At 42.2% G+C, this 25,738-nt stretch overlaps 1 protein-coding gene across 1 annotated transcript; it reads left to right on the top strand.

Annotated features, from left to right (window-relative positions):
* Positions 1 to 66: 66 nt before the first annotated feature.
* Positions 67 to 25,674, top strand: NKAIN (Sodium/potassium-transporting ATPase subunit beta-1-interacting protein). The gene is made up of 7 exons (XM_075696460.1): positions 67 to 505; positions 698 to 835; positions 937 to 1,017; positions 2,242 to 2,436; positions 4,099 to 4,159; positions 14,586 to 24,027; positions 25,176 to 25,674. Exons 1-6 carry the CDS (start codon positions 452 to 454, stop codon positions 15,044 to 15,046), a joined length of 990 nt encoding a protein of 329 aa, XP_075552575.1. The 5' UTR covers positions 67 to 451; the 3' UTR covers positions 15,047 to 24,027; positions 25,176 to 25,674.
* Positions 25,675 to 25,738: the final 64 nt, after the last annotated feature.

The following is a 25,738-nucleotide window of genomic DNA, read 5'->3' as shown; positions in this document are numbered from 1 at the left end:
AGTTCTCTACAGAAGACAGCTCATTACGCAGCAACCTTTCTTTTATTCAACATACCTTGCTCTAGATGGCGACGCTGTCGCTTTGCATTTCTTTCGCTCTTCCGCGCATGCTCATTGGTCTGAAGTTACCCGTTGTGTGCACGGGGTTGTGTTTTGTGTCGTGCTTTTGTGCTGTTTCTACCAACCAGTGTTGGAGAAAACAAGTCTGGAATTTATTCAGCGCTCGAAGAAATGAGGCCTCTCAATCGGGACTTCTCTTTGTCACTGGAAACTCTAAAATGCCGGGACAAATGTAGTATGTGACGTGAATTTGTGATGCGGTGGTTGCCATGTTAGTGTCACCTGCAGTGCTGCGGTTGAGGCCGCATCAGACAAGGATTGTTTTCCGATGTATATCCACGTTGTTGTGACTATGGAGAGCTAGACACTGTTTGGTTACTGTTGCCAAAGTATGTCTTGCTGCGGCGCAAGGATCCTTGTCTTGGCGATTTGCATCATTCAGCTGGTAAGTTCACCGACCATTGCCTTTCTCGTAATCAGATAAACGCTGCGGCCTTATCGTGTAGCCGTGTAAAAGGAGCCCAGGGACTTGCTTGTTCTTGTTATCGACTTAGCCCGTTATATTTTTTGTTTATTTTATTTGTGCGCTCACGCGTTGCGCTGCGTATTCTGAGCGCGAAGAGCCGTCTTTGTGCAGATTGCTACATTCCAACGCCAAGTCTTCGACTTCCTGGGGTACATGTGGGCGCCGATCCTGGCGAACTTTTTCCAGATCATATTCGTCATCTTCGGTTTCTTCGGAACGTACCACTATCGGCCAAGATATGTTGTTGCCGTGAGTGCATTGAATCATTTTGTCCAACAAGCGCCGGTGTATAGCGTCTCGAGATAGCATGGGAGTATGGATACGATGGGGGTATGAAATTTCCATTGCAGTACATCATCTGGACTCTCTTGTGGATTGCATGGAACCTTTTTGTCATCTGCATTTACATGGAAATCGGCGCCCTGAACAGGGTAAGAGCAACGTGCTGTGATTCAGCACTTAGAAACCTAAACTAGTACACATGCTAGTGGATGCACTCTAGTGACAAAAGATGCAATGTTTGTATGCATTGTATGCATTGTTACTTGTTTGACATATGGGCTGAGTTTATGTGTTCTAAATAATGCTTTCTGTTGAAACACTTCTGTCCATTTGTTGAGGTTTAGCAAGGTGCGCATTTCGTGTCTGTTTTGTTTCCTTCGTGCTACGATTAAGATTAAACCAGCACGCTCAGATTTGTGCACTTCTTGGCCTGCTAAATGGCTGTTATAAGACGCGGCCAACAATTTGATCGAATTTTACGTCGAGACCCTTTGCTATGAAATGACCGTTATTGTAAAAGCGAAACTGTTGCCTGGTATATCATTTATATGGCATGAGTAATGCTGCAGCAATGAATTCTGCCTCTTAAGAAAAATAATGTATGTGTCTGTGCTCACATTTTGGTGCGTGCACGAAAAACTTCTGTCGCAATATTTTATTGGTGGCATGCATGCTTTGTGCTGCGCAGACACAAGGGGCTCGCGCGTTGTATGAGTGCATCGGCTGATGAAATCTAGTCCTTGCTGCATCACAAATGAATACAGTTAGACTACAGCACTGCGCCTTCTCTACCTTGCTCGCACGCAGTTTGTTGGGCTGGGACAGGCTCCAAGATTAGCAAAGTACAATGTTGGGCTAGTCGGTGCATAGCTGTTGATGTGAGTGGCACAAAAGATAAGCTGGGCAAGGGTAAGATGGACAACAAGAGCTCCTGCATTGACTGCTTGGATGCGCTTGTCCAAAGAGAGCAAACAAAAAATATATGAAATGCTGTCGCACACCCGTATCTAAAAACTGAAACTTGCTCTTGCAAAGTACAAGAGAAGCGACACTGATGCATAAGCCTCCCCCTCTTCATGGTATAGTATGCTTTCATGCTATTGTATCATAGCTTCTTCTGAGAGCCCTCAAACTGCGGTACACCACCTCACATGCCACAGTGGAAGCGCTGGTGTGGGCTAGTTCCATTCTTAATTGAAAGCACATGGTCTCTCGTTTAGCACTGGACAGATACTAAAACATAGCACTCACTTTTCATCCTTTTCTTTAGTGCGATATGTTTTTGCATACTTCGTTATGAACGAACGATTCAAGAAAACATCTTGCAGTGTTGGCATACAGCAAAAAGTGCCTTGATTGATGTTTGTTCTCAGGACTCCAGCATTCTGAATATGGGCACTGGAAGCCGGAGTTGGTGGGAGGCAAATGGCTTTGGTTGTGTGGCCATCTTCAACTACAGCTCTTCCGATGACATCTTGGCTGTCACCAGGCCTGTGTCGGTGACGGGATGCCTACTTGCATACTACCATGTTGAGTGTATTCAAGCTGGGGTGCAGTGCCTGCTAGCGGTAAGCATGCCACACACCTATCTCTCTCCAAGTTCATGAAACAAGGCAATGCCACATTTCAGGCTGCATAAAGGTTCCTTCAAAACTTACTAGAGAAATATAATGTGCTACTGTCTATAAGTGTGCACAGGCAATTGAATCAATGTCAAAATTATGGGTATTACAAAGGTTTGCCTTTGTAACTTCAACCGTATGGCTTCAAACGGCCATGTGGCTTTGCAAATTGGTCATTTTTCAACAAAATATTGTGTTATAAGTGCTATAATTAGCAGTTATTATTTTTGTGCACTGAGATTCATTGCCTTCGTGCATTAAGAAACATATGATTGCTCTGAAATTTAGAAAAACAATCAACAATAAGTAATGCCATGAGGACTACTGAAGGCACAAGCATAAAGATGACGGATTCCACAGTAGCTGAATGATCGCAACACAACATCTCCCTCTTGTAGTTTTAGTATAAAGCTTTGTTGTAGGCTGGAGATGATGTTTATTCTGTAAAATAAATTCAATAGGCATCATCTCTGTAAACTAAAGGGGCGTTACAATGCCATTGTGCAACAGGCTCACACCTTGGGACCAGGGTGCTAACAAGTTAAATGGCACTAAATCAGAGCTAGTGCAGAAATCCTAAATTTTTCGGCAACTTTAAGCATTTGGGATCACTTTAGGAGAAATGCTGTTCACAAAAAAGCTTTGCTTTTCGGTCTCCGAACTTTCCGTTGGAAATTTTCCCATGGTAAAAGGGTGCAGGAGGGACGCTTGCTTCAAGCATGTTCCTGAAGCATATGAAATCTGCAACAGCAGAGTCGCTGCAGCACTTACTGTGATATAAAAAGCAATGCATTGCTTGTCAGTCTCAGCTGTTTGAACTTTTCTGCTGAGTCTAAAGCTAAACCATCATTAATAAAGTGTGTATGTATCTCGCAAAATGCATGTGCTCAAGGCAAGCTTTTCAATAATTACTTTACTGTTGTCAAATGCGAGCCATAGGTGTATATTGCATTTGCTTTACATTATGTGTATTATGTACCACTACAACTGGAGATCTTGTATCCGTCAATCTCCACTGACTGCTTTCAAAAGAAAGTGAATCAAGTACCGTATTTCTTCCTCATCCCATGTTCCTGCTCTAAACCAACCAATGACTCTTGATGCCTGTCATTCAATGTCGGCTGAAGACATTTAGCCCGAAACTATGTTCTCAACAGTGTAACTAAGCAAGAAAAACACTATTTCTGGTGTGTTATACAAAAAAGAGGTGAGGCGTGCAGACAGGACACAAGAGTAGAGAAGTGGACAAAACGAACGCGTTCGTGTTGCCCACTTCTCTACTTATGTGCCTTGTCTGCACGCCTCACCTCTTTTTTGCATAATGAATCCTTACCTACTAGCTCAGCTTTCTGTTGTTCTGGTGGGTTGTCTGTAGGTAGCACTCATCCATAGAGGGTTAACTAGACTGTTTTGATGTCTCTGGAAAGCTAAAAGATGGCCCTTGGGTGGTTCAACTCATCAGTGAATATTGTACAGAAGGTGCCACATTTATTTTCTGCAGTGGGACACTTGTCAATTGGTAGAACTATGTAATGTCTTTCAAATGCATTGACAAGCTCTGCATTGTTGGTGTCTGTAAACTTAATTTCATTTGTATTTGCTCTGCAGTTTGTGGGATTTGTTGGAGGCTGCTACCTGATCTACCTTTATACTCAGGAAGATGACTCATGTGAGTTTGAAACATTTTCTCAGTGATATTACATTCACACAACAAACTATTATGACTTCTTAGTTGATGGGCCACCAACATTATAAATCTCAACTTGAAAAAAAAAAAAAGAAGACATAGGAACAGTTATAACATTTTGTTAACTGAAAAGGCAGTTCCGCATCACTGTGTAGCTAATGATCAAGTATACTGGAAGTATACGTCCAAATGCCATATTTATTTGTATACAAGGTGAAATTTTTTCTCGGGATCTTGACCCTCAAAGTCACCTTGCGTCTTATATACGGTGCTGCAGTGCCATATTTCGGCGATGCAGGTTTTAGATGGCAGCACAAATTGTAGCAGCCAATAAACCGTGGCAGGTAAGGCAGTACCATATTTTTAAATGTGTAACGCTGACCAAGAATGAAAAAGTTTTTTGCTGTAAAGGTTGGGTGCAGGTTATATGTGAATTTCGTTTGTGATGTGACTTTACAGCAGGACAGCATGTGTAGCTATGAGGCCACACCTTAAGGCGAAATTCACACTGCTGTGAAGTTGCACCTCAGGGAGACATTCGCATACTATAACCTGCACCGATTATTCTGAGGGTTTTCAAATACATGGTATTTCGGGCAATCCCCACCAAATCTGAATAATTCATCAGCTACTCTGTATAGCCTTATATTAGTGTGCATACTTAAGTTTACTGCGTTATATACTATATTCTACGATGTGCATACTGTACTGCCTTATATTCGAATAAATATGGTATAAGTTACATCAATCAAACAAGTACCGACAAACATGTAAATTAAAAATTATGTCTAATTTCTTACACCTTTTGTTTCCATTTTGACTGTATGCAAATAGTACAGGCTGTCTTAATTGAAGAGAAGCTTAATAAATGCACCACTTTTCTGCCGCAAGGCTTCGCCTATTAAACGCAGAAATAAAGACATATAAACAAAACATTGTGTGCCCTTTCAATGAATTCTTTTCAGTTTGCTTTCTAATCCCTCTACTACGCACAAACATTATGGTTCAAAAGTGATATACCTCCATTGGATGGGTGTGAAAGGCGGCAGTGGCATATCATATACACTTGCGTGTTATATGTACACAAGGACTTTGTGCAACAATATTGACAGCCTATAGATTTTTTCTGTTTTGTCTCCCCTGTTCAGTAATGATTGTCAGTTTTTGAACATAGTGTTTGTAAGCAGAGAGTGAGATCTATGCATTGTTGATTTGCAAATATGTTAACTTGTAGTAGTCTTATTGTTTAAATTGTTTAAACTCTAAGATGAAGAGGATTTTTGCTGGGTGTTGAGGCATCCAATAAATTAAAACATTAGTGACGTTTTCACAGCTAGCAGTGCGATTAACCCTTTGGGGCCGGGTGTTTTTGTAATGTGCAACACATTAGCAGGCTTTGAATTCTAAGGCTATTTATCGGCAATATGTTGTTGAACATTTAAAAAATGTTTTCATCTGGAAATTCAAACAAAGATCAATATCATTAAAGGGGCACTAAAGTGAAAAATGATTTCTTCTGCATCAGTAAATTACCGTTCTACAACACCAAAAACACCACTCTTACAATGATAAGACGCTTGGTAACCCTGAAAAAGCGCAAGAACGAAATACGGGTAGCGACGCCTACTTGTTCCCGCACCTGGGCGCTGTGACGTCTTGGATTTTGATGACATCTTCTAAGGCCTACTAATTATATGTAGTGGTACAGATTCACTATATTGTGTTCTAAAGGAACCAAATATTAAACATCGCAAGTTTCGGGAACCTTTATTCAGCCAACACGGCCCAAATGCGAAAACATACTTTGGAATCCCTGATGTCACGCTGACGTACTGGCACTGGGGTTTCGGCGCGAAATTCAAATACTGATACTTGGACCTTCGTTTTCTCATCTGATAATCAAACAATGTTTTTTTTAAATGACTGCCTCCAGGGTTCTCAAACAATGCTTCATTAGTCTAAACTGATTAATTGTTTCGCTTTAGTGTCCCTTTAACATAGTAATTCTTTCTTGGGCAATATATCCTCATTGTCATTGTCATTGCCCCTTGAAGACACCTCGTAATCAACATCAAAGTCTTCCTAATTGGAGTTCATAAAAGTTGTTGAATTTCTAAATTGTTCAAAAAACACATGGGCTTTTTGCACCAGTTTGCCACGTCTGAAAATTGGGAGATGTAAACGATGCCGACAGTAGATAAGCTCTGTCACGTCATCTGTCATATAAAAAACAAAACCTACCATAAAATATTAATTTTACCAACTTCTGAGTAGATGGCGCTGCCAGGCTATAGATGTTTCAGTTCATTAATTATCTCAGGCACAGCCAGGGACATGCATCAATGGTGAGATGAGTAGACTAGAGCATGGCACTTAGAGGATTGAATGTAAGGTCAGAGATCTCTAGTCCAGAAAAATTAAGGAGAAAATTCTTTTGAAATTGAATAAGATGTGTCATTCTTGTCATGTTTAATTATTGAACACACAAGATAAAGGTTCATAGGAACGTGGATTGAAGTGACCCAAAATGGTTAAACAAGGGATGTCTCTGGAGCGAGTGTTTCAACAAGGGGTTTAGTAGTAGACGAGACTCCTTCTTGAAATGTTGGCTTCATAGACATCATTGTTCAACCATTGTTGATCATTCTTTACCAAACAGTTAGTATTCTTGACCTTATGTTTGATAAATTGCTAAACTAACAAAAGTCTGCTGTCAGACAGTCACTAACACACTTTTTTTTTATTGTGCTTTTGCGCCTGTCTTCTAATGCCTTAACTAATGCCACATGGGCACATAAAATGGCATTAAGTACCTAATGCTCCCATATAGATAAATTTATTGGCATCTGACTCTCATTTAGTAGTTTGCCGACTCTGCACTCTGCTGCCAAACCTGTATGCTCTCTCTCTCACAATGTTTGTCTTGAGCAAGATAGTTTGATGATAAGAGGAGGCAAGTGTATAATGAAAATTCTTAATTTGATGCCATTTAAGCGCCTTTCTATTTGTCAAAAAAGGATAGGGCAGTTTGGAATTGCTGTTTAACGTTCTTTAGACTATAGGCACCTCTTGAGTCAACCATCCCAGACCTCGGAAAAAACATCACTTGACAACCAAGCTTCTCGTCACAGAAGATGGCATCATCGAAAAAGCAAATAAAAGCACTCATGAAAATCTCTTTGCCAAGCACACACCCTTTGTTTAAAAAATGGTGGTTTACTGGACGGGCAGAAAAAGACATTAAAATGTAATAACTGTTTAATGTTCCTGTTGGCACCTTTGTTAATAACAGCACCATATTCTGAAACTTGTGATTCCATTGTCACTTACTCCAAGAATATCGTGTTTTCGCTTGTACATTTATAAACTAAACCTGAACATAAATTCCTCAGAAAAAAAAAAAAACTGTTTGTGCCTGGGTAATCAGCTGGGTATTAGTTCAACTACATATGCAACAATGTGCATAACTTTATATGCAGAATAAGAATAATAAAACAATGATTATAATCTTCACTGCTGCCTCTTGTTTAGATGAAGTGCGGTTTCACAGCTGTGTGGAGCGTATCACAGTGAAGCCGCATTGTAAGGCCAAAGTATGTATTTACAGAACATTCAACAGATGACTTTAAGCAATGCAAAGGTGTGTGTTGCAGTAAAGCCACTCTACAAGGCTAAATTAAATGATAACATAAACCCCATGTTGCATTGTAGCTTTTTGTATGTCTGTTGGGTGTAATACATGGAAAAATGGTAATAGCATTAAAGAAATAAATCGGGTCTTACTGCTGATAAACTTGCCCATATGGCACTGGTATTAGCCTTGCAAGTTGTATACGAGCTCTGTGATTTGGAAGTTCTGTTAGAATATGAGATCTCTCTCTACTTTTTCAGTTGATTTCATTGGGGGCTTTGACACTTACTCTGCATATATAACACCGCCAAAGCCGTGTCGCATGCAGAACACAATGTATGTATTCTCTCTTTCTCTCTTCTCTTGTTTCTTGTGCTTGGGATGGGTGTCCTTTCTTGTGCGCTTGTGTCACCTACTAACAACTTACCCTGCTGCACAAAACTAACTTTCAATTGACTTTTCACTGTGTAGTGTTACACCCCGTTTCGTGAGCACTCTGGTAAAAGTGAAACGGCTTGGGAATAATATGTATATGCCAGGCACATACCCAGGATTTCTTTTCAGGGGGAGCCCAACCCAAGGTAACTTTTCTGTGCAAATGAGTGGAGGTGGGGTTCTACCTTTACTAGTGTAAATGTGAATAATGCCCACCGTTCGCCATAAAAGCGCGTAAAACCACAAAAGAGAAATGAAATAAGGTGTATTTCACAGGTATACTCCTGTGAGATAGACCTTTTCTTTGCTTAACAAACAAGGAACCACATCAAATAGACTCGTGCAGGAAGGAAGCGCAGGAAGAACACTGCCAAGAACAAGTAAACAAGCGAAAGTGTAAAATAAAGATTTCTAATAGCGTTTATTTAATTAGCTCTGGAGAAATACAGAGAAATATGTATTTGCGGAACAATCAGTTCTTTTGGATCGCTCGTTTATTGCTCTACCAAGTTAAGTGCCGAAACCGACTCGCATCGTTATTTGGGAAGTTGCATAACGATGCGTGGCTGCCAGTCCTGTACAACGGCGTAGAGCACATGACGCTGCGGTTCTAGACATACTGCGCCCACCGCGGAAGGTTAGAAAAACACCCGCATAAGCATAGCAGAGAACTGGCTACGTCAGTCGGTTAGACTGACAACGGTAGAATTTAAAACACATGGAATACGTCTTCACTTCTGGCGGTGTTTTCTCTACTTCCTTTTTAAATAAAAAGATGTTCATCCATAATTAGTTTCACAAGCAAAGGCTAAATTTGTTCATTTTCATTTTTCGTTCCGGTTTGGCTGTTGCTTCGGCTCTCTCCCTTAGTAGATCACTTAATTTCTCGGCTCCTTGCGACTCTTTTTTCCAGTTGCCAACTTTGCCTGAAAACTGCTGTACAATTAGGGAAAAACCAGACGAGGTAACGGGTGACATTCATATTCCTTATGGGTTTAACAGTTTTTGGAGGGTTTGATCATGGACGCTGTTTCGCATGATTTTATTTTCCACCTTATCTAACCTATATCGCGGGTTCAGTCGCCGACTGTTTATTTGGACGTCACGGGGGCTGCGGAAATGTCCGAATAAACAGGTGTCCGAAAAAGCAGATCAAGAAAAAAGAAGAAATCCTTTATTTCCACGCACTTATTTGAGCTCGGCAGTAGGCTTGAAGAAATCATGAATGCGCTGTTGCACGCTGTTTTGTTTACGCGCAATCAGATAAGCCTGAATCTTAGAGAGGGTCGTACGGTCGCTATAGGTGGCTGAAAGCACAATCACTGCTTGTATGCGCTTTGCATGCGACGGCTCGATGACTCTGACTCGGAGTCGTCGTCCGGTGGTGCAGCAGAAACGTGACGAATGATCTCGCCATCGTCGAGTTCTGCGCATGTCAGTACAGCAGTGTCAGCACCTGTGAAACTGTCAAATGAGACGGTGTCTGGAATCGCAATGCAACCACTGCGCAGGTCTCAGCAGAACATTTCGGTGTCAGTAGGGAGCGCATCGGAAGGCGACAAATCCTAGGCCTCCTGGCACCTGCTTGCCGGCATTCCCCAGCGCAGTATGTGTGGGCACTGTCGGCACCATTAGACACTTGACACAATGTTTCCGTATGCCGTGTTGGATCTCCGCAACCTCGACACAGCACACGAAGCAAACATCACCATGCCGTCACGCCGATACCAGTCACACAAATGAAAAAAGTGGCCTACTCACAGCATCGTGCACGAAGAAAGAAACAAATGAACTGCTGGATTGTCTTGGCATGGCTTACTAAGCTGAGACTAAAACGGCTGTGGCCATGAACCAGGCAGAAACAATGATGATGAGCGGGGACTTGCAGTAGCGCCACTTCGTGGGGCAGCAAGGAGGCTCTGTTCAAAACAAAAAGGGCATTCAGCAAGTCGAACCATGCACCGGTCAGAGTCGTTGCATGGTGCTCTCGATCGAGTTGGCTCAAGGAGTGTCCGAAAAATCAGACGAGAGGTTGCAAGGTGTCCGAACTTTCAGCAGTTGTTATACATTATGGCCTATGGGGAGAATGGCGGTGCCGCGAAGCAGACCGAATAATCGAGCATGCCTGAATATTTGGAGTCCGAAAAATCAGTCAGTGACTATATATGGTTCTGAGGATATGCCAGCGTCGCGGCGAGCCGTCACTCAAGGAAATAACGAAGCAAAAGGAAAAGTTTATTTATTTATTTATTTATTTATTTATTTATTTATTTATTTATTTAAATACCTTCAGGGCCCATGGGCATTACAGAAGGGAGTGGAATGCATGAAAAACAAATGTATTACCACAGAAATGCGGCAATGCAGAAAACAATAACAGAAACAACATTTAACTATGTTGCAGCAAAATGCAGATTACTGAAAATAAACAATAACTTCAATAACAGATTCAAACAAGTCAGTGTTGGTAATTGCGGCGGGCAGGCGGTTACAATCGTTACTTGTCTTAGGAATGAATGAGTAAAAAGATGAGTTATTTCGAGAAAACGGGACGCCTACTTTATGAAGGTGACCTCTACGGGATGAAATGAACTCTGGCTCTGCTAGAAAGGCTTATTTAAGATGGCTATGATGATAAATTTTGTGACAGAGTGATAACCGAAGCACTTTTCTTCGTAAGGAAAGAAGAGAAAGGTTCGAAGTAGCTTTCATAGTGGACACACTAGACAGACGAGAGCAGTTGTGAAGTATGATTCTTGTGCTGCAATTTTGCACCGATTCCAAAGTTTGAATGATACACTCAAGACCGGGATTCCATACCGAGCATGCATATTCCAACTTTGGGCGTACGAGCGATTTATAGAGTAAAAGTTTTAATGAGGATGGTGCCATAGAGAAATTGTGCCTTAAGCAACCAAGCATGCAGTTGGCATTGTTGGCAATGCAACTGGCGTTGTCTCCGGCCGAAGCTCGTTCCACGAGCATACAGACCAGCTGACTACGAGTTGAATCCCTTTCCTTGTCCTTGGATCAGTCTAAACAAAGAAGGTTGAACTAACGAAGCAGTAGTGATGCCAGTGCCCGTTGCATTGGATGGTGACAACTGAACGCGTCAGTCGCACAGGCACCGAATCGATGAGAAAACTGTCCTTCACACCCCAAGAGATGCTATAACTACCGCCATCCAAAAGGAGTGAAAGAGGCAGCAAAATGTTGACCACCGATTAGTTGAGAAGTCTCAAATTTGATTTGGCGGCGCTTTAGGAATGTGTGTGAGGAGTGGCGGCGCGGGTAGGAGGCGGGGGGGGGGGGGGGGGGAGGGTCCTTGGGTATGTGCCTGGTATACGCACGACTCTGGATGATGGCATTGGCATGTTAGACACATTTTTACCTGGCGTTTAAGGTGTTTTTGATATTGAAGCTAAAGAGAAATGCTGCCATTACCGCTCACCAGAAATGAACCCAGGACATTGAGAACCTGTGCGGCACCTGGGCATGACGTGTGAGATCAGATACTGCCTCATGTGCTCAATATATGACTTGCATCACATCTGCCAACCATCAGGTGCCCACTTTGTCTGATAGGGAGCTATTGAACGGCTGTTAATAAAAACAACTTAAATATTGCTAGCCCTGCAGCTTTGGGAAGGTTGCTTTGGTTGTATGCAGTTGACGTCTGTCAATTCGACCCTGATGGAACTGGCGAACTTCATTGAATTGTCCAGTGGGTCAAATTAAGTAAGATGCAGAAATAACTCAGAGCACACCACTGATTCTATTGGCAGTATCTGTTCTATTCTGAATCAAACACACGCCCACTTTCAATGTGTACAAAGCAGAAAACTAACGAAGAATTGACGTTAAAACACCTAAACAAAGTAGAAATCTTACAGGCACTCGATATTTTAGTAAGAAAAATTGTTCCACAAAGGTGGCCAGATTTCTGAAGTCGGCTCTGCCACTTGCCATTTAAAGTTTGATCCAACGCAATACATCTGTGTTATGCGATACAGCATACAATCATTGCGAAGGCGGTTTTGGTTTCCTGCCAGATTGCACTGTGCAGGCAATTTACGGTCCAATTTTCTTTAAAGAAAAGAAAAGTATGCGTTAGAATCGGGTAACTAACGTAATCATATGTTGTCGGCTATGGTTATTGCTTGAAAATCTACCTAGGCTGGGCCCGAAATAGACCTTTTCGACAAGAGATGACATATGTTCAGCACATTCACTGTCTCCTCAGCTCCCGTCGGGACAGACGTTGCCACAATATGGGTTGCTATATGGGTCAGGTGTAAGCATGCTGACTGTCAAGTTCCAATTATCTGGCGAAGGCCAATTTCAGGACTGAAGTAATGAAAGTTTGGGCCCATAGAAATGCATGGGTGCCAGCCGGAACCTTCAGTAAAGATCGAGTTAACTGGCAAATTAATATAGCTGGAGTCGAATTTATGAATTCCACTACTAACTACTACTATACTAGTATACAGTATACAACGAACTCATAACCATTCTAGCAAAATGAAATTTTGTTTCTGTTAACCTTTTACACTGCAACTACAAGAATATGTGTGTTTGTGTTCATAGAAGGAATGTTCAGGTTGAATATCACTTAGTTTTTTCTTAAGACAGAGGTAAGCAAACACATCATTGAGCACTTGTGGGTGCAGTGCAGACTGCCTTTGTGCCATCGACTAGATGTTGCTGTGTCTAGACAACTTGCCTTCGAACAATCAATGCCTGATTCGTCAAATTATCGCTAGTTGCATTGTACTCTCATCGGGATCTGTGGCTGATGTGGTAGTGCACATGTTGTTTGAGCAGGTGTTTTTGGATGAGCAAGACACAACTACCACGTTCACTTGATTCTGACGCCAACTTTTCGCCGAAGAAGGTTATCTAAAATATGACATTCGCATTGGAATTGAGTACGAAATGAAAACTGCAATGGGTGGTGTCTGAATCTTATGCTCCAATCTTGGAAGGCCAGGCTTTGACATCATCTTTGAACTCATCATCATTGGATAGCACTTTCCGAGACACCTTGTAAATTATATTGCACATTGCCTTAAACCTTCTCGAATTTAATTAGAATTCAGGTAATTAGTTAGTTACGTAACACATTCACTTCCGATATAATGTCAGATGAATGTGAAACCACATGAAGGTGGTTTAACGTTATTCTTTTCGCCAGCTTTCGAGTAAATTGACATTAACTTTATATAGGACATTATGTCATCACAGACAACGGAAAGCAACCATAAGGTGCTTGTTGAATACCACAAAATGACGTGAAAATCCACGATGTAGCGTCAACATGGCAAACTACAACACCAGGCTACATCATCATCTCTGTGTTAAGGAAAAAAAGAAAGTAGTTTATACCATGTGAAATATGAGGAGATAACTTTGTACGTGTATGCAGAGGTGCTGCTTCTGGTATCCAACGGCAGCATTTAAACAAAAGATGAGTTTCTCACTTGCTTAACATAACAAATGGTGAGGAGAACATGCTTTAAATGTGTTAATGTCCCTGGACTGTAGTATCAAGTGGATATAGCTGATATACAAATCAGGCACTTGCGGCAACCTCAGAGTGTTATTTTTATTTTTTCCAAGTGAGAGTGAATCACAATTTTTTTTATTACAATGAAACTCTGGTGAGGGAACAAGCAAGGGTATTGCACTTCTGCATTCATTGAAGTCTGATAATAGAAGTATGTTTTACAATCAAGTGTGCATTGCAGTAAAGTAAATTTGCATCTTTTTTGCAGTCTTGTCTAAGGTGGGCGCTTCTGTTAAATCTGCAGTTAATGAACCGACTAGCTGAGCAACACGTTAGAGTAAATATGATATATTTCAAACATTCTGGGTGCAGGCTGGGCCTTCGTTCCAGTAACCAGCTCAGGTTTGTCAGAAGAAAGGCCAAGCGCTGCAACAGAAATGTCAGAAATGCATACTTGTCTTTTTCTCCAGCTTTCATCAGTGCAGATAATAGATTCAGGCTATTCTTGCGCACAAAAACGATTGATTTTCGTACAAACATGGCATATTGAAGTAATGTGATCACAGTACTGCAGAGCATCTTTTTATGATATGAGAGGCAGGAAGGAAAATAAAGGACACTAGAAATGAGTGTACAGAAATGCGTGAAAGGCATGTCCTATATACTGCCTTTTCTGTCCCTTGTAGTTTTGCTGTGTGTAAGGATATCAGCTAGCCAAATAAACAGGTTCTTGCACTCCCTGATATTTTTAAGCTTTCGTGAGAAAACTTACTTAGCTGACCTTTCTTTTGTGTTCTTTTTTAAACACTGCTCATACCATTTCCTTGCTGCTACAGTTGCACCCAGAAGAAGAAACAGCAAAAGAAAACCACTGAACAGCCTGCCTTATAGCATCGAGTTCCGTACCGACCCTCCTGCCACAGATGGTGGCGGTCCCTCCATGGGCTCTGGATTGGGCCGCGCACCCATGACCCCCCGCCGAGTGAAGCGACGATCAACACGGTCCAAGCGGTCGACCGGCCAGGCACAGTACCAGAATCCTGTGACACGTCTGCTCGACCGGTCCCTAGACACGTCAAGCAATGACAGCTATGCCCACTTTGGCGGTCAGTGCAACCCAGTTTACCTGGGGTCCCGCACCAGCCTCCACTCGCTGTATGGAAAGGCCAACCCCAACCTCAGCGGGCCTCTTCGAACAACCCAGCAGCATGATGCAGCCACGGGGCTGCCTTCTACAAGGCACTCTACAAGGGGGCGCCACCAGCCCTACGTGGACAGCTCTGAGACAATGATATGAGTTTTGAACAGTATGTGCACATTGTATGAGCAAAGAAGCGTATGCATGTAGAGCTGTGCTTTCTCCTGAGAGCCTGACTTGGTTCCTTTCTGCTCGGTCTTTTGGTCGCAGTGCTTGACCAGTCCTACAACCTTTCATATGCACATTGGCAAGCAATATAAAATTAATATCTAGATAGTGATATGTAGGATAGAGCATTCAGGCTTCAACTTGTAACCTGAAGGTCAGCAGAAGATAGGATGTCCTAGGCTTACACATAGTGATTGCTTGAAGATAATTAGTAAGCTTTAAATTTGTGATGGAATCAGGTGTTGGACCTCATACTGCTCACCAGTGTGCAGTCCTTGTTCTCATGTGTGTTTGTTTGGGTTTGTAAGTTGTACTTCACTGAAATGCAGCTCTCAGTACTGTTGCTATGCTGCTAGAATGTCTTTCAGAGAGCAAAATGCTGTTGCAAATCAGCAATGCTGTGCTCGCATTGGATAAAATTCTCCCCGAGTTTAAGTTATGTCAGCAGGAGCAAAAATATAGACCAGAATGTTTTTGTTTTAACCATTTATTGCCATAAACATCTGCCTACTGTGCAGCCATATTTATCAGAAACATTTCATGCATTCTGCACACTGTGACGAGACGTCCCAGAGCACAAACATGTCGTACCACATTTCCACACTGCACTTGTGTAATTGACTTTCTTAGAAACATAGTTTTTTCTTTTCATTTTCCTGCTGTATTTCTTATAGTAGCAAAGTCTTGACTCTGTCATACGTTTCATTTTGATTTCTACAAATGGCACACTGCCTGCTAACTATGCTCAGCATTCTCATGTGTAAACTGTGCAGTGTCATTTAATCTCTCTTGCACAATTGGACTTTTGGTCAAGCCTTTGCAGGTTGTTTGGAAGTACCGTATTTACTTGCATAATGATCACACTCACGTAATGATTGCACCCCGGAATTTTGTCGTCAAAATTCGACTTTTTTTCCTTTCCCGTGTAACGATCGCACCCCGAACTTGCCACAGCGATATGTTGTGTGCCACATCTAGCTAATGATGATCGCGCTTACCATCTGTCGAATGCTATGCGAACGACCCTTCCAAGACATACCAAGCGGTCTGCACGCACCGAACATTCTTAACCCTTTGAGGGTCGAAGTATTTTGAAGAAAACTTTCCCAGGTGGTCAAATTACTTTATTGCGGATCTTGAATGTACAAGATGTATAAAGTGGGGAATAAATAGTAAAAAAAATTAGGAACAGTAATTTGGTGTCGGCATCACTCAGAACTGCAAAATGTTCAATAGTATTTCAGAGTGTGGTACTCCTTGAAACACGAGTCTCCGCACAGCCGCAGAGAGCGAGAATACCTCATGAGCGGCGGCGATTAACGAGCTAAGAGCAGTGCCAATCAAGATAGAAATCAACTTCCGCCGCCCCTGTGATAGTGTGCCCACAAAGATAAAAATCATGTTTCGCGCGCCTCCGTTGCGGCGGAACCGAAACCACGAAAGCGTGTTGCCGCTGAGAGCGAGAATACCTCGCGAGTGGCGATTATAAACAAGCTAAGAGCAGCGCCAATCAAGATAGAAACCAACTTCCACCGTATCTGCAAGAGAGTGCCGACAAAGAGAAAATTATGTTTCGCGCGCCTCTGTTGCGATCACGCGGCGAAACCGAAACCGCAAAAGGGGTGTTGCCGCAGTCTGCTCGACGTGCTGAAGCTAGAAGTCAGTTCTGTTTATCTCCCCAGGAAGGTAGCACAAATTTCAAACGCTTCTTGTAAGTCCTAAGAGGTGGCAGCACCTCCCAGTGAGCATACATAGTCATTATGGCACGAAATTTCAAACGGAGGGTCGAAACCGTACCCGTACGGCAAAGACCTTGCGGGACAGAAAACCGCCGCCATACATGTACGGCAAAAACCGTCAAAGAGTTAAGCAGGTGCCCCATTTCATTCCTTTCATCACTTTCCGCACTTCCATGAAAAAAAAAGCTACAACCAAACTTGCTTTGGCTTTATTATTTGTGGGCTTTATAACGGTTGTGGTCAACACAACAACAAAAAAGGCGTTTTTCGATTCTTCTGGTCTGCACTCGTGGGCACGAAACAAATCGCAAGCGGCAGCGATAGTAGCCACGTTTACACTGATACGTTAGAAGTGTACCCTATTCATACGGCAATGCTTGTAACACAGCTAAGATATTCGCTCACCCTTAACAAAAGCGTGCCGTATTAGGACAGTAGTGAAGACAAATGACGGAGTTTCTGCAGCGTGCCCGCTATGGGTTTCTGTCACTGGCAGCTAAGCGTGTCCATCTCTGTTTCTGACCCCTCAAAGTGGTCATGGCTACGTTATTGCCGCAAACTTGCCGATAGTAACAATAATATTCATTACTAATACGGGAGAAACTGTTTCAATGCGCGTAATATACTCGCGAGAAGAAAAAAAGAATTCGTGTTCGGACTGCTCCGCTGGCCACCATTATTTTTTGGTGTCCCGCACTGTGACAGTGGCAGCCGCCTATTGTCATCCCGCAGCAAACGCGGGATGAAAAAAATTTTTCTTTTTGCGGGAAATTCACTCGGAAAACTCTCGTAATGATCGTACCCCTGAATTTGTGTCAATTTATTTGACAAAAAAGTGCAATCATTATGCGAATAAATACGGTAGTATTACAGCGATGCTGCAGGTGTTCGTGTCCTAACAGTCATTTTGTGGCCTGTTACATTTTCATCAAAAGAAGGCTGTTGGAAGGTCCATGAAACACCGGAACATTTAATCAATCTGCCCAATCTGTAGACCATAGGGTCATAATTTAAAAACTTGTAAACGCCATTGTGGTGAGTCTCAAGCAACATGCTGCTCTTATTGGAGAACAAATTTTAGAGGGTATTTGCCTCAAAAAATACATTCGTTTGCCTGAGAATGTCTGGGCATAATGTTGCAAGCAGAAAACAAGAAGTGGCATTCTTTTTTTCAAGCAGGAAGGTGCAACTTTTCATCCACAATTTCCTGTCGTTTGCTTTGTTCATGCAATTTTCATGCTGATACACAGTCAGCTCATGGTAATTCAAGCTCATTAAGTTCAAAGTACTGGTTGATCTAAACAAATCTCGGGCTTCGGTTGGTCTGCTCCTTTTTCAGTTAATTTTGAGGGTGCTCAGTCAAAGCAGAACTTTCAGTCAATTCAAACATTCTTGCTTCCCATGGACAGAACAGCATGACTGGGCACCACTGATGAGAGTACATGAATAAGTCATGAATAGCCTAAACACACTTCCATTTGATATTCATGCTGTGTGTTGGCACCCATGGTTCCATGTCCACAGCAATAGAGTCTGTGTAGCACTTGTAAGTGTTCTGGTCGTATATATGCATGAACACTAGTAGTTGTGCATCGTTGTTTCACTTAACAACTAGTAATTCTGTTTCTAACTGAATTTTCTTTAAACTGCCAAATTTTTTTACAAGGTCCTCACTGTATAAGAGTTTGAATCAACATGAGTCAATTGTAATTGGTTGATCTATCCTGAATCATATTTGTTTTTGATAATTACTCAAAGCTGCAGAACATTACAGTTGGTTTTTTAAACATGTGTTGCTTATTGTCGTGCCATTTTTGGGTAAAACAACTTTTAATTGCTGTAATTGTTGACTGGAACAGGATGTCGGTAATATTTGCAAGTATTTGCTTTCTTTGCAGTCTCTACTTCGTTCTGAGTTATTTCAGTTTCTTCTATGTGTCAAACTTGGGTTTTACTCTACTGGTTTACCGTAAACCTCACATATAGTGAGGCTTTGGATCGACTGTGAAATCAGCGTGCACATTTGCAACATGCATGTGAAGAGGCATAGAACTTTTAGCAATGCATTGAGAGACATGAAACACTTAGTTCTAATGGATGTATATAGAACGGCTGGTGCAAAACAGTGTTCTCATTTAATTTTTAAGAGTGGATGTTTTTAATTGTACTGAAGTAGCAAACTACAGCTGTCGACTTTTTCTTGCTTTATATTTATGACATGGTCACAGGAATCTTCATGGACTTTTACTCCTTAGCTTTCTTTTTAATAGTTATCAGCAAGTGAGCAGCTGCATACATGAAAACCATTTACCTCTATCTGTCTTCTTTGATATCTGGGATTTAATATCCCTGTTTTATGAAATATTTCTGGGCATTGCAGTGGCTGCTGTCTATTTCTAGGCAGCCAATGCCTAAATATTCTATTAATTAATTGACAACATTGTTTATCTACGTGTCCTTTTCCTTTTGTTGTTGGCATTCTGCTAGTTCCTACTTGTTTTCCGGTGCAATCATTAACGCAACCTTCCATGACTCTTAAGACAAGGTGGGCTCTCATGATGGTGTTGAGTGAATCCTGACATTAGCTCACACAGCCTTTGCATTATTCGTGTGTTCTCCTTCCGTGCTGCTTGCAACTTCAGAGAAGACTATCTTCCTCAGTCTTCCAACAACCAAAGACGATGGTACTCTCGCATTGTGTCTGTTGTTTTTCTCCCTTAGTGCGTTCGTCTGACTGCATCTTGTATATAGTTAGCTGTGTGGCCATCAAAATCCTTGTGTCACTGTTGGGTGTGCCATCATGTACATTTTGTTCCTGTAAAGCTGTACTCGTCCTGTATTATTCCTTTTTCCACAAGCGGGTGATAATAGTGAGGGGGTACTTGAGACACCAGTATTGTCAGGTACCACAAATCAAAAGGTGACGTAATCAGTGCACGAATTGGAGAAGTCAGATGCTGCTTCAATGAGCTGCTCACAGTGGTTCTTCTCGAATAGACGTAGGTTTAGGTCTGCAGACACTGCCTCACAAGTAAAACTTGAGGATGCTCACCTCGTGGATCTGCCTTGGTGTGACTTACTTAGAGACCAGAAAAATTAGTATGTGAATTTAAGAGCAGTTGTTACACTTTGCTGCTCATGGGTTAAAATCATCAGAATCTTGCTTAGAGATTAGTCATTGTGCGTGGCAATGACCGTTGCTTTTGTTATGAGCCATTGCGCAAATGACTTTAAGGTAGCGGAAAGAAATTGAAAGGACTCTTATGTCATTGGATGAACTTCACTCATAGATTCACTTTGATGGTGTCTTTCCTTGGCCCAAGAAACTTGTTTGACAATGTTTTGTGTGCCAGGCCTCTTTTTGAGGTCACCTTTCAGTGTTACCATTTCTAATTTTGTGTCAACCAAGTGGTCATGGATGCTGCTTTATCAGAAAAAGTTTGACATATTTGCTGTTGTCAAGTTCTGCATTTTCCATTTGACAGGGGTTTTGTCAATTCAAATGAAATTGTGTTTTGGGCAGCATTCGAATATCCTGTGCCATGTTCAGAGATTGACAGGATGAACATACTTTTGCAATGTGTTTGCAGTATGTCTTTATCAGCTTTTGGGCATATCTGACTTTTTCTTTACAATGGTCTTTCAAGGTGCATATTGCAGACAAAAGAGCATTCAAGCCAGTGATTTATGTCACCTTATAAGTAATAGCAAGATCAAATTGTTCAGACAATGTGTGTTACTATACTCATGGACAACTTTCTGTGGCTATGAAGGGAAAGCTACAGAGGCAAAGCACGCACAAGTGAGAGTGCTTCTGAAAAGAGTCCCGTGTTCTCATTCACGTTAGCTTAAGCCGGAGAAAAGAAAATATAAACACGGCATTAGCAGCAATTAAATAAACCACACCACTGAATGTAAAAGTTTACTTATTTTGCGGCTTTTCCATTCCGTGTCTGAGCAAACGCAAAACCGTCGCACATGGAAACTGCATTGATTCAGCGTCTGTTTCAAGCAAATGAAAGTATTGTCAAACGCTGCCGATCTATTTGGGACAGTAACACTTGTGCTGCACCCATGCTTTCCCTTCATAGCCACAGAAAGTTGTCCGCAAGTATAGTTGGGGGAAGCAGAAGAAACTAAATGACAGAAAAATCCAGTTGACACAATAAGGGGCATTTCATTCTACCTATAGCGTTTGCACTACATATATGTTCTGTTGTAAGTTAGTGACATGTTGGGTGGCATTTTAATCTGTATGAAATACAGTCGAACCTTAATGTAATGAAGTTGCAGTTGAGACAAGCTTTCGAAATTCAGAACAAGAGCATGTGCAAAAATAGGTGCTGGCTTGTTGCAGCCGCAAGTAATACATTGCTGCGCAAATTTTGTGAAAGCTCATGGATTGTGTCGGCACTCGAAAGACTTGTTTTTGTTAGTCATTTGAGTTATCTGTTCGGAATGGTGAATTTGTGAGTTACACTTGCAAATTTTTAGCTCTTTACTGGTAGCTTGCTTATTTCTAGCTGTGAACAAACAAACATTTGCTTAATATAACCAATCACCCTCAAACTGTGCTCTGCATTTTTACTCTTATCTTAACACAACCAAGTATTTAAAAAAAGAATGGTACTTCAAGAAAGTCATGAAGCATAAAATGAAGCATTGCCAAACAAGCTTTAAATTTAATTTGTTGTAATCAACAAGTCGTTATATCAAGGTTCAACTGTAACATGGGGTTCGTGTTTCGACTGGTGGCCTCTTTAAAGCACTTCATTGTCCTCTACCTGTCCTGTGCAGAATGTGCAAAAGGATTTGTGCCGATTATGTTTTAAGGGCAGCTGCTTTTTGACACTTAAGTGGTGGTTGCTGGCATTCCTGCTTTGGTGTTGCGGCCCATTCACACTGTAATGTTGCGTGTGACTGGAGCTGAGGTACTTGAGACTATGTTAAGTTCATTTTCATCAGCACCGAGGTTGCTGTCTAGCGTGTTTGTTTGTGGTTTGTGCTGAAACTGTTGCAGACTCCGTGTGCTTTCATGTAAATAATTCCTGGTTGACCTGTCTGTGTGAAAAGCGTTTTGAAGCGAGCACTTATTTATTTAGAACCACATATGTTGAGGCTTCATGCGAGCCTCTCAACCATGTTTGTCACCCTTGTACAACTTGGCACAGTGATGAGGTTTTGAGAAGCTGTTGCTCAAAGGGCCAAATGAATTGCATAGGCTGTTATTTGTAAAAGACTTTGGAAATTGTTGATAAGAGAAATCATAATGCTAGTTACGTAATAGCATGTAGGATTTCCTAAAGCTTTTAAAATGCAGAAGTTATTGTGAGTGATAATGGTTCTGTCGTGTTACAAAGTGAAGAGCTTAATTGCATTTGCATTTCGTGTACATTAAAGTGTTTCAGAGGAATTGCTTGCCGTGAGAACACAGATGGCATCTTGCTTGTGGCCATGTGACATAATGATCTCAGTAGCAGTGCAAGATTGATTGACTGCTAAAAGGTATTTGTATAGTTGTTGGAAATGATGAACCATTGCCAATGTATGCATAGTGGAGAAGTTTTTTGCCATGGCTAATACAGTTTTTCATACTCTTTATACACCTGTAACTAGACATTACATAAAATTTGGAGCTAGTAGATGAGTTATTGCTCCTTGGTGAAGTTTGTCAATAAAAAACATTCCATAGCCTTAAGAGCAAGCTTTACTTAAAGCCCTGTATATTAAAGTGCATGTGAAATGCAGAAGTGATGCTTCTGGCTTAGCCAGTATGGATGAAATTTGTGGCATTTGAGATGAAAATAGACTGTTCAGTGACCCATCCTTATCATTAATTAAAAGAAAGGAAAGTGCAAATTGTTGAGCTAAAAGAAATATAAATAGCAAATGTATAACTGTTACATTTGCAACAAAGATTGCAGTTCCCTAAGCAGCAACTGTCCATAGCAAACAATATCCGGTGTAGGCAAAAGTGGTATTGCTGGCATCAATAGAATAATCGTACCACTGTTCTGGATAGGGTTATTGCAAGACTCTTAAATAAACAAAGTACCTTATAAGCAGCTGGCTAGCACTTTGATTTTGATAGGTGCTTTTGTTAGTTAGACCTCTAGTGCCCTTTCTATACTTTTTTGTTTTCTTAAAATTTTATCATCTTCGAGGGTCCGAATAAGCTCATTTGCAAGCATGTGTCACTGTAATTTACTTCTCTTAATTTCTTAATTGTGGTAGATTTTATTCATACCTGTTGAATGTTTGCTTTACGAGTGCATTTTTATCGCTTAATAAATGCTTAAACAAGGAAAGCTTCAGCAGACATTTCTTTTTTTTTTTTTTTTAGACGTGCTTACCTGTCTGAGGTAAATCCAGCAGGTCAATATCTTTAGTGCATCTCAATTTGGGCTGCTCACAAGACCATTTTGTGTAACTTTGAAAGGACTGTAAATTCTTGCATCCCAGTAACAAACCTAGTGCCATTATACATAATATTCTGTAAACTTGACTGAAGTCTGTCGCTGCATGGCTTTAATGTACGGGGCATCGTACCTTCATATTTCCTTTTAGTGTGTGTGTTATGATGGTAGAAAGGTGTAAAGTGTTGCTTTTGTTCACAGCCTGTTTGTAAGGAAAGCACCTTGTATAAATAAAAAAAAAAGAAGTACTTTATTTTGAACCCAAGACTCGGCACAATTTCGTCATGAGTAAATAGCGAAAATGATGAGAATCATTGACAGTATCAGCGCTATCGATGCGTTTCTTTGGGCGGCGTGGGCTTTGTTTTTCTCGTAGTTTCGGTTTCGTGCGCGGGGGATTTCAGAAGTTTAGGTTCATTACAATTTACAAATGCATCATTCCCAATTTAAAAACAAAATAGACCATGTGTTTGTGCTTGGGCAGGTTTTTTTGCATTGAGATAGACTATCGTGTAGTCGATTGCGTCGTGTATCTGTTGTCAGTTGTCAATAGTTTCGTTTTAAATCGTAAGTTGGCAGGTGGCGCGTCGGTTACAGTCGTGGTTCACTTGGCTTACCAACGTGCGCGCGTGCTTATTGAAAGTGCTCGTGTGCACCTTCGTGTATTCGAGACTTGGCTGGCTTGGTGATGTCCCGACGAATTGCACTCTCGGACGCCCAGCTTGAACGACGGCTCGTAGCTGTGCGGAGCACGCGGGTAAGTGTGACACCTGACATGCATGTCCATGTCCGCTTGTGTCGGTATTTACAACGCGCTTCGCTCTCCTTGCCAGTCGACTGCATCGTTTGCGAATACGGTGATTTAAACACGGACTGCTTTCCCAGGATTTCGTTTAAGAGTAAAGATGTCAAGGTTCTGCATCGCTAGACGGCTGCATGGGGCCTTCATGAACATGATTATTGTTTCGAGGAGCTGCCGATGTCGCGCGCGTGTGTGAAGACCGCTAACTTGTGGCACCGCCTTGCGTGCTGCTGCCACCGCAATGCACCGCTGTCATGGCTTTGTTCTTTAGTCCAGTAAAGTCCGAAGCATTGCCGTGGCTACCGCGACCTCGTTGAGTTTGTGTGCTGACATAAACGGAGCTTTGAGCGTCGGTACACAACACGACGTCGGGTTCAGTCAACGTTAGGTTGTCACATTCGGACAGGAAACAATAATCCAGGCGTTAACGCTTGTGGTCAGTGTTAAGTGGTGGACGAAGTAACCGTTAACGCTTGTGGTCAGTGTTAAGTGGAGGACGAAGTAACCGCCCGTTTCCGTTCATCACAGATTTTTAATTGGGTTCCCCGAACACCAAAGCCACTTACCGCAGATGAATTATGCTTACGCGCAATGATGATGTGCGTGAACCGTAATTTACACCTTTGCAATTCTTTAGTAATATCACGGGGTCGTCGACCGCACGGCGTGTAAGCGGCCTTGTCGCGTTGAGAGGCGGCAGGATCGCCGACAGTAGGCGCGAGCGCGCAGGGCGACTTCCAATTGTAATTGCTGCGGTGTTCGCTTCAGGAGTACTCCTCGCCGCTGCAAAGCCGCTGACAAGCGGTACGGTCAACGCTCGCACGATAAATTGTTAAACAATTGCAAGGGTACTACTTTACATCTGGCATGGGAGTAAACGTGAGCATCGAAGCTCAAAGTTGCCACAGAGATCGCTGATGACATTTCGTCAGTGAGAGAAGTTTCGGTGTACTGTTGTGCCGCAATCACGGGGACCAGTACTTCGCAAGCTCGGCTACGCATACGCATGACTTGCGGTGTCATCTCCTAAACTGGCGGAATCATCGAAGCCTAATTTCTTTTAATTGTTATTGTAATGAGCATCGCTGTTCTTTTGCTCGCAGGGAGCGGAGCGCAGCTGCGTGTGCAATCGACCCGTCGCCTACGTTACGTGTCAGACCTGCGGCACGACCGTTATGAGCAGAGTGCAGAAGGCGTGCGTCGAACATCCTGCGGTCATACACTTGATGGACATGGAAAAGTGCCCCAAGTGCTTTTCGAGCAGCCTCATCGAAAAGTATCCAAGCGGCAGCGCGCGTCAAAACTAGGGATTAGAGAGACGCCAAGTCCTCGGTGTTGCCCAAAGCGTGCCTCTCAAACAGTGCTGCGGTCCTGTAGTGGTTATCTGCTGTTCATTGTTTACCTCCGCTGTTGACTTGCGTACCTGACAGCTTGACCAAGCTCGTCATTTTGGACATGTTGCTTTGCTATGAATAACACAACTCTCCCCTCGCTCGACATCCGTCCGGAGAGTAGTTCTTAGTTTAACAGTGGCTCTTTTAGTTTCATTTGTTCCCCTGCGTCCCGGCACACGTGAATGGAAATAAACGGGAGTTGAAGGAATGTCGGCGAAGAGCACATCTTGGCCTCTGTTGTCCGGCCCACGAGCAGGTGCACTTGCTTCTCA

Source organism: Dermacentor variabilis, chromosome 6 (assembly GCF_050947875.1).
Source record: "Dermacentor variabilis isolate Ectoservices chromosome 6, ASM5094787v1, whole genome shotgun sequence".
In the NCBI taxonomy this organism is placed as follows: domain Eukaryota; kingdom Metazoa; phylum Arthropoda; class Arachnida; order Ixodida; family Ixodidae; genus Dermacentor; species Dermacentor variabilis.
Note: the sequence above shows the minus strand (reverse complement) of the source record. Positions and strands in the feature narration are given on the sequence as shown.

Coding starts and splice junctions, on each gene's coding strand:
- NKAIN (XM_075696460.1), top strand. CDS start 452: ATGTCTTGCTGCGGCGCAAGGATCCTTGTCTTGGCGATTTGCATCATT. Junction 506..697: donor CGATTTGCATCATTCAGCTG/GTAAGTTCACCG, acceptor GTCTTTGTGCAG/ATTGCTACATTCCAACGCCA. Junction 1,018..2,241: donor AAATCGGCGCCCTGAACAGG/GTAAGAGCAACG, acceptor GTTTGTTCTCAG/GACTCCAGCATTCTGAATAT.